The sequence below is a fragment of the Saimiri boliviensis genome, chromosome 15 (genome assembly GCF_048565385.1).
Source record: "Saimiri boliviensis isolate mSaiBol1 chromosome 15, mSaiBol1.pri, whole genome shotgun sequence".
NCBI classification, from domain to species: Eukaryota; Metazoa; Chordata; class Mammalia; order Primates; family Cebidae; genus Saimiri; species Saimiri boliviensis.
Genome location: NC_133463.1, coordinates 81,537,920 through 81,554,974, shown reverse-complemented (window position 1 = coordinate 81,554,974; position 17,055 = coordinate 81,537,920). Strand labels below are relative to the sequence as shown.

Below are 17,055 nucleotides of genomic sequence, written 5' to 3'. Positions count from 1 at the left end.
CATGTAATGCCCCAGTGATAACGTGAGAGACACCATCAGCCTTATTTTTCACATGCGTAGACTGCGGCCGGAGTGGAGGGACTGGGAGCCACACCCAGGTCTGCCTGATGTGCTCAGGTCCAGACTTTCGCACGCCCTGGCCAGAGCTCAATCCTGTTCTTCTCTGTGTTGCAGGATGCCAGGCATGCGAAGGTGTTCCTGGAAGGTGGTGGGGGTGAACACACTCTCTTGAAGTTTATCAAGTCCAAGCCTTGATTTTACAGCTGGGGAACCTGAGGGACAGAGAAAAAAAGGAAGTTACTGGTTTAGGGTGGCATCGTGGGGCACTAAGCATTATGGTAGCAGATCCTCTTTTTCACCCTCTTGAGAATGGAGGAAAAGGCGCCCCAGGGCAGTCAGAGCTGCAACAGATAGCCATGGCTGCAGCACCAGCACCACGGCCTTGGTTACTTGACCGGTTCTCTGGGCTGAGCACAGCTGGAAGTTAGCCACAGAGGTCGTCTGCGCATTCAGGGATGGGCCAGGCCGCACCAGCCTCCCTCAGCTGCCGTTGCCAGCCTTCCCTGTGGCTGAAATGTCAGCTCCTGGTTTCTCCCCAGGGAAGCAGCTGGCTGACGCTGAGGTGGTGTCTTCCTGTGGTGGGGACGCGGTCGTCCGTCTTCCTCAGATGAAGGCCCCATTCCAGGACCACAAGCCCCATCGGTGCCCTTTCCTGGTGATCGGCCCAATGCCAGTTGCTTCACCTCCCTGCAGCCTCAGTTTTGTCATCTGTGAAATGGGGACGGTGCTCCAGCCTTGTTAAGTGGTGTGGAGAGGTTACTGACGGGGACAGTGATGTGGTGCTTCCTGCATTAGTGCCCGGCCAGACATCACGCACCCTATCCACTAACTATCATGGGCTGCTTCCCCGTTTATTTTTGTTGTTGTGGAAAAATACATGTAACATCAAATTTACCATCTTAACTACTTTTAAATGTACAGTTCAGTAGTATTAAGTACATTCATATTCTCAAGCAACCATTACTGTCATCCATCTTCTGAACTTTATTTTATCTTTTTTTTTTTTTTTTTCAGACAGAGTCTTGCTCTGTCATCCAGGCTGGAGTGCAGTGGTGCAATCTTGGCTCACTGCAACCTCTGCCTCCTGGGTTCAAGCAACTCTCATGCCTCAGCCTCCTGAGTAGCTGGGATTACAGGTGCCCGCTACCACGCTGGGCTAGTTTTTGTATTTTTAGTAGAGGCGGATTTTTTCCAGGTTGGCTTGTCTGGCCTCGAACTCCTGACCTCAAGTGATCTGCCCACCTCAGCCTCCCAAAGTGTTGGGATTATAGGCATGAGCTCCTGTACCCAGCCATCTCCAGAACGCTAAAACTTGCAGAACTGAAACTCTGTCTCATTAAACAATTCCTCATTCTAGCTTCAGGCAGTCACCCTTCTATTTTCTGTCTCTATGATTTTGATTAAGTACCTCATGTAAGTGCAATCATATACTGTTTTATTATCATAAAACTGTATTAATTTGCATTGACTGGTTCTTTAGTGTCTGGCTGGTATAACTTAGCATCACGTCCTCAGGGTTCAACCCCGTTGTAGCATGTGTCAGAATTTCCTTCCATTTTAAGACTGAATCATACTCTATTGCATGTATGCCCCACATTTTGCTTCTCCATTTGTTCATTAGTGGACGCTTTGGGCTATTCTGAATAATGCTGTGAACATGCACATACAAATACCCCTTTAAGATTCTGCTTTCAGTTTTGGGGGGCATATACCCAGAAGTGGAATTGCTGGAGATATTAGTCTGTCCTCAAGCGGCTATAGGGGCATATCAGAGACTGGGTTATAAAGAAAAAGAGGTTTAATGGACTCACAGTTTCACATGGCTGGAGGCCTCACATTCATGGCAGAAGGTGAAGGAAGAGCAAAGGCATGTCTTACGGGGCAGCAGGCAGGAGAGGGTGTGCAGTGGAACTGCCTTTATAAAACCATCAGATCTCATGAGACTTACTATTATGGGACCAGCGTGGGCAAAATTTGCCCCCATGATTCAATTACTTCCCACCAGGTCCCTGCCGCAACATGTGGGGATTATGGGAGCTGCAGTTCAAGATGAGATTTCGATGGGGACACAGCCAAACCCTGTCACTGGATCATGTGGTTATTTTGGATTTTAAAATCTTGGTTATCAATTCTGGGAAACCTGGAAAGCATAGTTTATCTGTTCCCTGTGAAGAAAAGTCCTCACATCCGTGTTCCTCTGGAAAGTCTGCAAAACACTTTTATGTGCCTTAATGGCAAATGGGTTTTATCTGTCCATTTAGTTGGGCTCTTACCTGCTTGTTAAAATAGGGGCTCCCTCCTGGCCAGGTCCTTGGGGTCCAGTCTGAGGAGTCTGAGCTGCTTTATTGTGTGTATCTGAAAGCAGCCGATGTTATTCTTTGAAAAATAATTACTGCTTCAGCACTTTGACTCAGGCAGATTCCTGCTTCCTTTCCCAATGTAGTCAATAATTTAGACTTTTTTTTTTTTTTAATGAATCAAAACTGTTCTTCCATCTCCCTCCTCTTCTCCCATCTTAGGACACAGGAAACTGAGAGAGCAGAGAATAGATCCTACCCCTACTCCCAGGAAAGGTCAGCCTGTATTGCTCAAGCCGGGGTCAGCTAAGGAGCTGCCCCTTAGGACATCATTAAAGTGGGGACCACACAGAGAAGCCTTTGGAAGGGACGGTAGCTGAGGTCAGGATAAGGTCTCCCAGCACCGTGCATCAGCCAGGGCTGAGCCCTCTGAGTTAATCCCCAGAGCTGTCCTGTGAGGTCGGGGCATTTTTCCCTATTGTGCCTCCCTTTGTTTCTTTAACAAATGCCCACTTTGTGCCTGGCATTAGTTTAGGTGCTGGGGATGCAGTGACCAGTGTGACAGGCAGTGACCCATGTTTTCAGGAACCTAAATTCTGGAATAACAGCTCAGCACTGCTGAGCACAGAATGTGTGCCTGGCAACTTGCCGAATGTGCCCCATGTGATCCTGTCCCCATCCTACAGAGAGACAACCTGAAGCACAGAGAGGTTAAGGAACTCGCCTGAGAGCGCAGAGCTGGAAAGGAGACCTCAAGCCATGTGCTTCCAGGGCACATATTTGAAACCAATCCTCATTCCCTAGAAGAAAGAGGCAGACAAACATACAGACAAGCAAACGTGAGAATTCCAGCTTCTGTAGGTGCTTTGAAGATAATAGTGAAGGGTAAGATGGAGCCGGGTGATGGGATAGGACATGGCTGGGGTGCTGTCTTCTTAGGTTGAGTCTTTTTTAAGTGGTGACATGGCACTAAAACTTGAAAGATGGAGCCAGTCACGTCACAAAGAGAAGCCTGGGGATAGATCATTCCAGGCAGAGGTAGCAGCACGAGCAAAGGCCTTTCTGATCTGGATTCTGACATTTCTGAGGGCAGACATGCATTATTCCTTTAAGCTATTAACAGGCTCAGTGTTCCAGGTAAGTCACAATATTTGAGCTGAATCTGAGTGTTGAATGATACTTTGTCAAGGTTGTTACCAAAAAAAAAAAAAAAATCTTTTGTATAAATCTGTATTCATTTAGATTCAGCTTCTAGATCCAGTTGATTCATGAGATTGATCAAAGTGGCCCTCAGATTTTTAGCAGTCTCCAAATTCTTGGGTGGAGAGTTGCTGTAGAATTTCCTTCAGAATATGCAATGCGATGTGACAACAGAAGCTGTCTGGGCCAGATGAGTGACAGAGCCAGGGTCTACGGGGCGTATCAGCCCAGGGACTGGTCAGCATATTCTGACCTCAGATTCACATGGGAGTTCCGGCAAAGCGACAGGACAGTACCTGCCTGCCATGGACTTTGGTGTCTTCTGATGAGCCAGACCAGCACCGAGGGCCTCCCACATGCTCTTGCTGAATCTTTGGGGACGTGTACCATTGTCCTTACTTTACAGATAAGGAAGCTGAGGCTTTCCCAGGGGTGGCAGCTGTGAAGTGGGCCACATTGAGCCCAGGGCTGTCTGACCCAGACAGTTCTCTCAGCCATGAGGCTTGAGTGCAGCCCGGTTCCTGGAAAGGCTGATCGAGCCCTTATGGACTAGATTCTGGTTCATCTTTGCCACGTCTGCTTGTCAAGAAATCTGGCCAAGCAGATCATCTCAACAACACTTCATTGGGCTTATGTTTAGCCTACTGACAATGAGTTGTTGTAGGACTCAAGAACTGATGTGCCTTAATGATGAATGGATTTTATCTGTCCATTTAGTTGGGCTCTTACCTGCTTGTTAAAATAGGGCTCCCTCCTGGCCAGGTCTTTGGGGTCTAGTCTGAGGAATCTGAGCTGCTTTATTGTGTGTATCTGAAAGCAGCCGATGTTATTCTTTGAAAAATAATTACTGCTTCAGCACTTTGCCTAACTCAGGCAGATTCCCAATTCTTTTCCCAATGTAGTCAATAATTTAGGCATTTTTGTTTTTTTAATCAAAACATGCATACTGAGCCCAGAGCCTGGCACTGAGGAGCTGCTGGCGGAGTCTGCGTCGAGCTGCTGGGTGGCCTGTCTCAGGAGACGGCTCGCCCACCAGAGCAGATGGCATCGGGCCTTGTCTCTCCGTCACTGGCATCGCCTTTGGGTGGTCTCTTTGTTTTGTCCCGGGTGATGTTTGGGCAAAGTGATTGGTGATTTGCATGTGAGGCTCTGCCAGCGCTGTCAGGCCCCTGCTTGGCTTCCCCTTCCTGGAATGATTCTGGAACTCTCAGATCATGGGGTGGGCGGGCTGCTGGCCTAGGTGTCAGGGTTGCAGGAAGGACGCGATCTAATCTGGCTCTGCTGAAAAGGCTTCGGCCTCAGGTTTTAGGCAGTTGAGTTTGCAGATTTGATGAGTTGGGAGGGTGGGAGTATTTTGAGTTCCAGCTTATTTTCTTTGGCTAGAATTCTAGAGTCCAAGACTTCTGCTCCAGATGGGGAGCTTTGTGTAAGGCCACTTGGAGGAGGGAAGAGGAGGAAGAATGAGTATTTGCATACTCACTCACTGTCTCAGGGCTTCCCTGCCAAGGTGAGGGGTGTTGGCCTCTGTTGCAGATGAGAGACCCATTTAAAGGTGTTAAGGAATTTCCCAAAGGGTACCGCTGAGACAATCATAGATGTAGATCCATCTGCTTCTGAAAAATGCTAGAGTTAGGGAAGTCACAATGGCTGGTCTCTCTTGAGCTCGGCTGTATGTCAGAAACCACGCTGGGCTCTTTGCCTGTATCCGCTCGTGTGATCCTCACAAAACCTCACGAGGTAGGTATCCTTGCCATCTTCATTTGATGTTGAAGATACGAGGCCCAGGAAAGTCTTAAGGGATTTGCCCAGTGTTATGCCATGCCGAGGTAGCTTGCAAAAGCTGATTCAATCCCCACGTCTGGAGCCAAAGTTCAGTTCATTTAACGAGTTTTGGGGAAGGGACAGCAGAGTTGACTTCACCACCCCTAAATTGTACCTTGTGAGCCGAGTGACTTTCTGTGGCTTCAAATTGCTTTTTCTATTGGATTTGCTGCCTCTAATTCCGTCCACCTGGATCTTGAGTTATTCAGACAATTAGATTTGATTTGGTTTCCATGGGAATCTGTGTTTGTATGCTCACCAGGGCTCCCTGGGAAATGAGCTGATGTTACCCACAGGGCCTCCATGTGGAGCAGTGGAAGGGCTGGGGCAGCATGGGGGCCGGGCGGGGGCTCTAGAAGTCTGGCTCCCAGTTCTGCTGAGAGGCCTCTTGCTCAGTAGAGCTGAGCTGGTCTCGGGGACGTATGATCCCATTCAGGGGGAGCTGTTTTTCTCCCCTTTTCTTGGAAACAGAGCAGCTCACAGGAAAAATGGAAATGGTGACCTTTTGCTAATTTCTCTCCTTCCACACAGTTGCTTCTTGTTTTCATGCCCCGTGACTGCAGGTGGGCAGAACTCAGACAGAAGCCTGGACGTCCTCACTTCCCCTCCTCACCCTCCCCCAGCCCTACTTCCTAGCAAAGCCACTGGGACTTAGAGCAAACCCTTAGAGTGACAGATGGCAGGAACACTCATCTGGATCAACGCAAAATGAGGCTTTGCAAAATAAACACGGCGTGCCTCTTCTACAATTCTGCTGTGGCTTTCCTAGGAGCACCCTCCAGTGGAGTGGGAGAGTGGGGCTCCTGCGCGGCCCCTGAGGTGCGTCCAGGCCAGGCCCTGCCAGGCCGACCTCATTCATCTCCTGGTGTCCCAGAAAGGGTGCAGTGATGGAAGCGAGGGCCAACCCAGCCGTGTCATTTACTACCCGCGTGTCCTTGGCCACTCGCTTGACCTCCCCAGGGCTTAGTTTCCTAATCTGTGAAACAGTGGGGAGCATCGCTGTCCCTGAGCGCGTCGCAGACATTGAATGCAACGGGCTCAGCTTGTGGGCCTTTGTCGCCCTCCCCTGCTCCCTGGATGACAGGAGGTCTGTTTCGTCTTTCCACCCTAATCCAACAAAGATGTTCTTCCAAGTTCTTTTTACCTTGGAGAATTGAGGTCTTGAGTGTGAGTTGCAGTTGCTTGCTGGATTCCCAGGCTGACGCCCTCTGCCCACAGCAGCTTGTTCTCTGACTGTGTAACTTTAATTCTCTTGACCCGATGTCAACATAAAAGACTGGGGAATGAACTGAGAAGGAACAGGCCCAGCTTGACCCTTGCCTTGAAGGTCTCATCTTCCATTGTGTGGGGCTTGTAGTGGAATCATGGCTTTGGAAGCCCCAGGACCTATCTGTCTTGGATCTTAACTCTGTTACCTTGTTGGGCACCTGTACTTCAACCCCAAAGGCTCTCGGTTCAATGGCTGCTGTGATAGAACAGAAGACAACGCTGGCTTACTGGACTTGCTCAGTAAGTGTGTGGCTGTCTTTTTATCGTGTTCCTCCTGGCTACACACACCTCCCTGGTTGCCTCTGGTACTCTGGTACTTTGTGGGCATCTTACTCTTTTTTTTTTTTTTTAAGACAGGGTCTCCTGTTGCCCAGGCTAGAGTGTAGTAGCACAGTCTCAGCTTATTGCAACTGTGACCTCCCAGGCTCAAGTGATCCTCCCACTGCAGCCTCCCCAGTAGCTGGGACTGTAGGCGTGATCCACCGTGCCTGGCTAATTTTATTTTTTGTAGAGAGAAGGTCTCACTATGTTGCAGAGGCTGGTCTCAAACTCAAGTTACAGGTGTGAGCCACCATGCCTGGCCTGTATTTCTTACTTAAGGGAATGGATCATTAAGAGGAATAGTACAGCTGTCTTCCCCTCCTCCTCCAAGGGCATAGGAGATGAACCAGGAAAATTTAGGGGGAGGAGTATATCATTTTATGAAAAGACGGTGGAAGGGGAGGCCCCTGACATTTTCTCTTGAGCCTCCATTCCCATGCTTTGTCTTTCTTGCCACCATCGGCCCTGACTTTATGTTGTTGAACCAGTCAGCTTCCTGGCCTGCTGTTCCAGAGGGCACCCTACTGCACTGGCCATGCCTGGACCCCAAGGCTTGCTAGACCAAGGGAGGGGTCGCCCAACCCACCAACTGACTTAGAGCTTGGATATACTGTCATCCTCTTAAAGCCCAGGACGGGCGGCATCTGCCCAGGGCCTGCTGGGAAGGAGGGGATTACCGGGGACGGGGAGACACAGTCACAGCTGGCCGCCAGAGACCCTCCGGATCATCCAGAGAGTTGACTTAAGCCAGTGGGGCTGGCCCTGGCAGCTTCACTCTAATCACTTGCGGAGCGGTTGTCCATAACAGCTGACATGGAACAAAACGCTGCCGTTGGCAAAACACGTTCAGGTCTGTACCATGATGTTCGTCTTGGGAGCAGCTCAGTGGAGCAGAAGGCCTTGTTATTGACCTCAGCTTACAACGGATGGTAGGCATTGTCAGAGAAGGCTGCTAACCTGGCCAGGGGCATGCCGTGGTTATATCATTAGGATGAGTATTGCTCAACACACAGTGCTGTAACGAGGAAATGTTTGCTCTTCTCACCAACCTAGAAAGCAAACACCCCAGGCTATGAACGTCACCCAGCCCTGCTGGAGTTAGTCTTTCCAGCTTCCCGCTGTCGCCCGAGCATGTGGCTTTGGTCCTCAGATTGGTAGGATGGCCACTGAACCCCCGAGCATCTCATCCATGTTCCAGGTAGGATGCAGGTGGGAGGGTGAAAGGACAAGAATCAAACAGCCAAGTTTGACCCTTTTTAAAAAACACTCTCCTTGAAGCTGTAGGAATTTCTGCTGGCATCTCATTGGCCACAACTGAACCTCCCGACCGTCCTTGGTTGCAAGGGAGGTGAGGAAGGAAGGGGAACGTCTCATCGGGCACTTCACTGCTTAGTGTAGCAGTTGGAATTCTATTCTGGAAAAGAAGGGAACAGCAGATGTTTAGGATGCCAACCAACGGTGTCTGCCATCGTTTATACAGCTCCAAGCCGGGGTTGGCAGCCAAAGAGATGAAATCTCTAAGGCATGCTCAGTGTTAGGTCCCATTTCCCCACTTGACGTCTCACAGACGGTGTAGACCGTTGTGGTAGGTGCCATGTGTGCTACTCACCAGCATACAGGCAGTGTAGACTGTAAATCTCTAAGCGCATCCTCCAGACCAGACTCTGTGTATTGGAGAGCCAGCCTTTCCCTCTGGGAATTGGCGGTCTGGCTGGGGAGGCAGCTGTTCCACAGATATTTGTTAACTGTGGTCGTGCTGCAAAGGAGAGCAGGGTCTGCGGGTCGTGTGTATGGTGGGTAGCAGGAAGAAGGAGGTGATGTCCGTGCTGAGGAGTTTCCATTGTTGGCGCATGTCCTCACAAAGGCACACAAGCCTGCAGTTTGGGGAGAGGTGCCAGTTTTAGGAGGATGGGAGCAGCAGGTATCACTTCTCCATTCTGTTTGGTAGTGTAACTCAGCCTATGCCGCACGGATTGCTGTTCCTTGGGGGCGCTGGGGAGATACAGGTATTCTGCAGTGAAATAAATGTGGAGACTCTGACTTGCTGCATCCGCCTTTAGAAAGTCACAGTGCATGTTGCAGAGAAAGGTTTCCTTCACCTCTTCTGCTCTGCACAGAATGTGAAGTGGGATGTTAAAGAGAACAGGCTTTGGGTACAGACATTCCAGTCCAAGGCTGGTTTGGATCCTGCCCCCTCTTCCCGCTGTGCAGCCTTAGATGAAGTCCATCATCTCTCTCAGCCTCAGCTTTCCCATCTCTGCAGCGGCTGTTGCATGTATTTAATGAGAAAACACGTGAAAAATGCAGAGAGGGCGTGGGTAAGATTCGATGGTTGTTTGTGACCACCCCCATCCCTGCCATCACCTACAGACATGAGAGAGCAGCTTTCTAGACTCTTCCAGAGCAGGTGAGAGGAAAGTGTTGTGTGCAGCCGGGCTTTTGTCTTCGCATCCTCTTGTCTGAATCAGGCCCCGGGAACAGGGTTCTTCCGTGGCGTGGTCCTGAACTGTGGAAGAGCTGGGGGTGGGGCTCCGGATGGTGGAGGATTTGTGTTTGTGTTGCCAGCCTTGTGCCACCCAGAGTCAGGAGGTCCTCTGCTGATCCCCGACACAGGCACTTTGCTCTCTCAGGCAAGAGGACGAACAGTGCACCATGCGGTTCTGATGTTCTGGGTTCCTGGTGCCCTCTCTTTGGAAAAACGTAGAAGACACAGGACGGGTTCCTCTCTCCAGAACACTGGGTGATTTATTCCCACAGGGAGGAGGACAGAATATTCCTTTGGGACTGAATAGGACAAAGGCCTGTGTTTGTGAGTGTTGTCATCCTCCCATTCAATCTCAGACAGTCTTCCTGGCTGGCTCAGAACCGCGTGCGTGCACGTGTGTTTGTGGGTGGGTGTGTTTGCTGGGGGTGTGTGTGTGTGAGACTTAGGGGATGGGACTTGGGCGCAGGGAAGATCACAACACTTGCTTTTTTTCCTCCTCCTCCTGGGTGTGCTGGGGGCCCAGGAACTGAGAGGAGGACTGATGGGGGCCGGCAGACCCTGGCACAGGGGAGCAAGGGCCCAGCGGATGAGAGTTCAAATCCCGGTTCTACCGCTATAGGCCCATGACCTTGGGAGAGTCACTTCAACTTCTTTACCTGTAAAATGGGATTGATGGGCTTCCCTGTGGCGTGGAGGTCAGATACCCTACCTTACTCTTCATAGGCACTTAGCAAATGTTCTTCCTCACCCCTGTCACCTGTGCCTGGGAGGCAGCCCTGCACCCACGTGACCTTCTCCACTTCCACTTTCCCAGCAGGGGTCTTTGTCCTTCCCACCAAGGCTAGCAATGTCAAAACGTGCTGCTTCTGAGTCCTGCTCAGGCTGAGATTTGGGGCGGTGTTGAGGCAGCAGCCAGGGTCCTGACACTCCTGTAGTTCCTCATGAGTTGGGGTGAAGCATTAATGCTCTGTGAGGCTCTCACCAACCCCAGGGGTCTTATTGGGAGGGAGCTGAGTATCTCATGGCCAATCCAGGAGCAGAGTGGGGGTGATCCCAGCCTTGATCCATGCCCTTAGGAGAGAAAGTTCCTTCCTAGGGGGTGATGCTCACCATTATCTGCCCAGATCAGATCTCTTATCCAGCAGATAGCAGGTGCCCACCGAGAGCAGGCAGCTGTGCAGGGGCCGGTGGACAGAAGAGCGAAGGAGACCCACGCAGCCTTTCCTCCGAGGACAGAGGGAGGGACCCTTCAGTTTAGTGCTGGTTCCATGGCTGTAATTTTAAGACCTTCAAAGAGAAGAGTCAAAAACCTGTTACCACCCGCAACCCCGGGGGCTGTCAGGGACATTCTCGATGCCAGCTGCGGTGGGGTGTCCCATACCTGCTGCCTCATTAACACCCTATGGTGCGTACAGCTGGAGTCGCCTTCCTGCCTGGTGCTGTGGTCTGGGCTCTGGCAGGTAAATCCTCTCCTGCTATGGAGCCTGGGGTGCAGGTGGCCCTCCTGTCTCAGGGGTGAGGACCTGGAGGCCCAGAGGTTGGGGAACGGTAGAACTGGGATTTGCACTCTGACATCTGTGGCGGTGGGGTCACTGCCTGCCCTGGCCTGTCTTTAGAGGGACCCATGTGGGCCAGCTGGGGAGACAATGAAGAATGTGCTCCCACAGACAAATGAGCCTTTGTTCCCACAGTGGCTTCAGGGCCAGGCTGGGCCCAGCAGATGATCTCTGGCCCCCGCTGGAAGCTGGGCCACTGCTCCCTCGTCTATGGATTTTTCCAGTGCCTGTTATGGGCAGGAAAGAAGTGTTGGGCCCTGAGGGGCAGAGAGGGTGGAAGGGAGATGGGCTGAGCTCTGTGAGCCGGGGGACTTACTGCGTTGGGGGCTAATGCAGGTGCCAGGATGACCCCGTGCTGGGCAGGCCTGGAAGCTCCCAGGGAGCTGAGCCTGGCTTTGCTGTGCCTCTCTGTCTGTCACCATCCTCACCTGGTAACCTGCATCCCTGTGCCGTTCGGGAACAGGGAACTTCTGGGTGACCTTGAGGAGGTGGAAACCCAGGGCAGGCGAGTGGAAGTGACAGTTGAGAGAGACTCACGACCACCTTCTGCAGGAGTTTGGATGAACATGGCAGGTGAGAGACTGGTCCATGAGTGAGCTGGGGTGCTTGTCTCCTTTCTGCAGAAGCACCATGGTGGCCTGGGCCTGGCTGGCTTCAGGGTTCTCCAAGTGAGGGTTGGAAACCCCAACACTCCGCCAGCGGGGAGGGGGAGGTGGTGAGTTCTTGTTGAAAACGCAGTACTGTATAGAGTTTTCATACGCTGCGGGGGAGCCTGGGATTGGATGCCATTTTTCTTTGTTTTTGAACTTGTTCCTCAGCTTGAGAATCATTGGTCTTATGGGATGCAGGAGGTTTTCCTGGTCCCATTCCCAGCAACCTCCCCAGTGGGTTAAATCCTCTTTCTCCTCTTTTCTCAGAGGACCCAAAGGACCCGCAGCCCCGGGGCCATGTCCACTGCCCCCGCTGGCTTGTGAGTTCTCATCCACTCATCCCTGCGGCACGACGGGGACCTGGCATGTGATAGGTGCTTAGCGAATGTTTCTTGGATGACATCAAACTGCCTTGAGTATCAGGAGTAAAGAAGTGGCAGAGGTGGCCGGGCGCGGTGGCTCAAACCTGTAATCCCAGCACTTTGGGAGGCCGAGGTGGGTGGATCACCAGGACAAGAGATCGAGACCATCCTGGTCAACATGGTGAAACCCCATCTCTACTAAACACACAAAAAATTAGCTGGGCATGGTGACGTGCGCCTGTAATCCCAGCTACTCAGGAGGCTGAGGCAGGAGAATTGCCTGAACCCGGGAGGCGGAGGTTGCGGTGAGCCGAGATCACACCACTGCACTCTAGCCTGGAAACAAGAGCGAAACTCTGTCTCAAAAAAAAAAAAAAAAAAGCAGTGGCAGAGGTAGAGTCTGATCACCAGCTGGTGTAGACAGCGTAGGGGTGGCTGCCTCCTACCACCTCACCGGGTCACTCTCAGTTGGAGCAGCCCGCATTCTGTGTCTTCAGCACCTAGGAGATAGGCAGGGCCAGGCTGTTCCTGTTTTAAAGATTCAAGCTGGGTAGGGGGTGACCTGCCCCCGCAGGGTGCCTAAGTGGGGGTCTTCCCATCCCCTCTTCTCAAGCATGAGTTTGTGAACGCTGACCCTCCTCTCTGCCGCCACGTGGCAGTGACCTCTGTTGGTCACATTTCTGGCGGCTTCTGGAAGCAGGTTCAACAGCATCTAGAGTGCTCTGTATTCCACTTCAACGCCTCATTTACTCTTTGGAAAATCAATGCAGCGTGCTGAGATGAGGGGGCCTCATGGGGCCTGAGTGTGCACCACTCAAGGGTGGGTGAAGCGTGAGACGCCTGGGGCCCCGCGGAGGCTGACTGTCTGCGGGACCCACCTCTGCGCTGCCTGCCCCTGTGACTCTGGGTCACCAACATCACTTCCTCAGCCCCTGGGTCACGTGGCCCTGGCAGGACTCTTATGAGGGTGAGGACGTGGAGGGACATGGCTCAGCACTGCCCTGGCACTTGGAAGGCGTCTGCAACCTGTCCTCAGCAGACTGATGGCCCTATCTCCCCACTCCCCAACTGCCCTGTGGGAGCAGAGCCCAGAGTGGGGCAATTCAGAGGGGAGGGCGCTGCTCTCAGACGTGGAAATCGCTCAAGGGAGATGAGTGCCTGGGGTCCTCGGAAACTTCTGAGTGGCCTTGAGAAGGGCAGAAGCCTGGGACAGGCATGGGGGGAAGGGTGAGTGGAAGTGACAATTGAGAAAGACTCAGGATTACCCTCTGCAGTTTAGGTGAACCTGGCAGGTGCGAGATTGATCCATGAGTGAGCTGGGGTGCTTGGAACCAAGGCAGGATGCCTTTTTATTTTTTTTCCCCCAGAGGAAGAAAGATGAGCAGGTCTTCAGCTGTTAGGAAGGTTTGGTGCAGAGAGGTGCAGGGATGATGGGAGTGGGGGGCCGGCTGGGGGTCCATGGCCGAGCCGGAGAGTTTGCCTTGACCAGAAGAACCACCTGGACCTCCAAGAAGGAAGGGCAGGAGGGAGGATGGGCGTGGTATCATTCAGCATTCTTTGGGTCAGCTGGACATGGCTTACATGTGATTGGAAGTTGGTCGCTTATGTAACTGAAAATCCCAGGTGGTGGCTGCCATCCCCAAATCCCCTTTCTCTCTTCGCCATCCCTGGGCTGGCCAAACTTTCAGGCAGGCCCTTGCCTCGTGGTGACAGTGTGGCTGCTGCAGATCCAGCCTTGCTAGATCAAGTCCGATCCAGTTCCCCAGTTACTGGAAATGAGTGCAGCTGGCTTTAGTTGGCCTGAACCAGCCCACGTGTTCTTTCCTGATCCAGTACTAGCAAACGGGAGGTGGAATGCATGAATTGGCCTGGGCTTGTGAAACGTGGGGCGGGGGGTCAGTGTCAACAGAACCCCCCAGGACTGAGAGCAAGGGTTGGGTGGGTTTCTGAAGGAAATTGGGGGCTGTTCTTGGAATTGGAGTGTGAATGCTGGGTAGCCCCAAGCTACCAGGTGTTAGTCACAGGTACAGTGACCTGCGGGGCCAGTGGGGCCTGGGGACAGGGAAACAAGGAAGCACAAGCTTGCTGGCTTGTTTCTGGACGGAGGAAACACAGTTTGGTGTGGAGACGGCCGCAGGCTGGCCCTTTGCCCGGCTTTTTGTGCAGTTAGCAGCACAGTCTGAGCTAAGCCTCCGTCTCCTGCCTCCTGGGAGTCCTGTCCTTGCCCTGGTTCTGGGGTTGGCTTCCAGCCAGATAGAGGTGCTGCCCGAAGCCCGGGCTCTTACGGCCGATTGAGAAGTGAGCTTTCTGAAAACGCAGTTGGAAGCAGGCTGGGTGTCTTCATCCACACAGACACAGTGAACCCCACATGACCAGCCCACTGTCTGCTGTCTCTCCTCAGGAGCAGGACATCGAGACTTTACACGGCTCCGTTCACGTCACGCTGTGTGGGACTCCCAAGGGAAACCGGCCTGTCATCCTCACCTACCATGACATCGGCATGAACCGTAAGCTCGGAGGAGCCCTGGCTCCCTGTCAGCGGGTTCCCGAGAGGGTGGTGGAGGAAGGCAGCTGAGAAGGGCAGTGGCCGGGAGGGGGCTTTCTTTCTGCCTGGGACTTCCTGGAGCTGTTCTGGGAAGAACTCTTGCCACAGCCTGGAAAAGCCAGAAATGCACTGCATGCGGGCATGGAGTTGTCTGTGTGCCCGGAGGTGCTGGGAGCACTGGGGCACTTTGCCGTCTGTGATGGTGACTTCTTCAGTAATGCATGCATATGGTTTTTAGTCTTTCCACAGAATTGGGCAACCATCAGCATTTTGGAACATTTTCTTCCTTCTAAAAAATCCTGTACCTTTTATCGGTCACCCCACCCCCAGATGACTGACCCTTCATTGGCTTTCTTTTTCTGTGAATTTGCCTGTTCTGGAGTGTTGTATACATGGAATCAAATAATATGTGAATTTTTGTAACTGGCTTCTTTCATAATGCTTTCAAGCATTTCCCAGGTCATGTATTAGTATTTGTATTTCCTTTATTGAATAATAATATTCCATTGTATGCATTTACCACACTTTATTCTTTTTTTTTTTTTTTTTTTTAAAGACAGATTCTCACTCTGTCACCCAGGTTGGAGTGTGGTGGTATGATCTTGGCTCACTGCAATCTCCACCTCCCAGGTTCAAGCAATTCTCCTGCTTTCAACTCCCAAGTAGCTGGGATTATAGGCACTCACCACCACACCTGGCTAATTTTTGTATTTTTAATAGAGACAGGATTTCACCATGTTGCCCAGACTGGCCTCGAACTCCTGATCTCTGGTGATCCACCCACCTCAGCCTCCCAAAGTGCTGGGATTACAGGTGTGAGCCACTGCTCCCGGCCATCTATTCTTTAGTTGATAGGCATTTGGGGCATTTTTACTTTCTGGCTGAGTGAATAACACTGCCATGTTTAGACACTGGGTCAGTACCCCAGATGGGAGGTTATAATGGACCCAGATGGAAAGAGGGGCTCGGGGGGCAAACCCATTTCATGCCAGGGCCACCCTGACCCTGACTGACCGGAGGAGCCAGCCTGGGAACCCCTCCCAGCACCAACTACAAGATTCATCTGCCAGATACCACTCCCTGGCCCATGACTTACTCTTGCCTTTTATCACCAGGAAAGTGGGCATAGGTACAAACCCAAAAAGCGAAAAAACACAAATATCTGTATTCTTCAAAGTTCACTCCTTCTAAATAGGAGTGAAGCAAAATGAATGTGCTTTGCCACCGGGACACCTAATTTTTTCTCCTCTTACTTTTTTCTCATCCCTTCCCCGGCTCTGCTGCTCTTCAGACAAAACCTGCTACAACCCCCTCTTCAACTATGAGGACATGCAGGAGATCACCCAGCACTTTGCCGTCTGCCACGTGGATGCCCCGGGCCAGCAGGACGGCGCGGCCTCTTTCCCCGCAGGGTGAGAGCCTCTTGCCCTGTGAGCCCTGCAGGGTGGAGACTGGGTGTCAGGGAGGGGTTCAGCTGGCTTGTTCTTTTAAATACTTTTTAATTGTGGTAAAACATAAAAGTTGTTGTCTTAACCACTTATTAAACTGTGGTAAAAGAGACATAACATGAAAGTTAGCATTTTAACCATTTTTAAGTATAGAGTTCAGTGGCATCGAGGACATTCAGATGTCGCTGTGCAGTCATCGCCACCTTCTGTCTCCAGGACGTTCTCATCTTCCCAAACTGAAACAACATACCCAGTAGATGCTGCTTGCCCACCCGGCTATCCTTCCTCCAAGGCTGGCTTTACCATAGGTGTGCCCAACCTGGACAGGACTGAAGGGGAGGAGGACTTGACGTGACCCAATAGTGTGGTGAAAAACCAAGAAGGTTGGGAAGAAAAAGAGGGCGAGAAGGAGCATTGATGGAGCACTTCCTGTGGGCTAGGCGCAATCATCCTGATCTAACATTGCCATTTTGGCTTAATCCTTATGGCTAGCTCTGTGTGGCTGGTGTGAGCTCCATTTTCTAGATGAAAATACCAAGGCATGGAGGTGTTAACTATCTTTCTCAAGATTGCACAGCTGAGGCCGGGCGTGGTGGCTCATGCCGGTAATCCCAGCACTTTGGGAGACTGAGGTGGGCGGATCATCTGAGGGCAGGAGTTCGAGACCAGCCTGGCCGACATGGTGAAACCCTGTCTCCACTAAAAATACAAAAATTAGCTAGGTGTGATGGTGGACGCCTGTAATCCCCACTACACGGGAGGCTGAGGCCAGAGAATCCCTTGAACCTGGGAGGCGGAGGTTGCAGTGAGCTGAGATCACACCACTGCACTCCAGCCTGGGTGACAGAGCAAGACTCCATCTCCAAAAAAGAAAAAAAGGTTGCACAGCCAAGACCTGAGGCGTTGGCTCTGGCCCTGTCTACCGGCTCTAAGATGCGTATCCTGTTGGGAAATCAGGCTGCCTTAGTTGAGAGTGTTGACATTGCGTGGCCCTTGTCAGCTCGTGATCTGCATGGGCATGGCCTTTCAATTTCCCCTTGT

At 51.8% G+C, this 17,055-nt stretch overlaps 1 protein-coding gene across 2 annotated transcripts in view; it reads left to right on the top strand.

Moving 5' to 3' along the window:
* NDRG1 (N-myc downstream regulated 1) overlaps positions 1–17,055 on the top strand; it is a 59,485-nt gene that overhangs the window by 18,336 nt on the left and 24,094 nt on the right. For both annotated transcript variants that reach the window (XM_010344225.3, XM_074387166.1), the window contains exons 4-5: positions 14,423–14,528; positions 15,858–15,978. In XM_010344225.3, the coding sequence (XP_010342527.1) occupies positions 14,423–14,528; positions 15,858–15,978 (227 nt within the window). The remainder of the gene's footprint in view (positions 1–14,422; positions 14,529–15,857; positions 15,979–17,055) is intronic.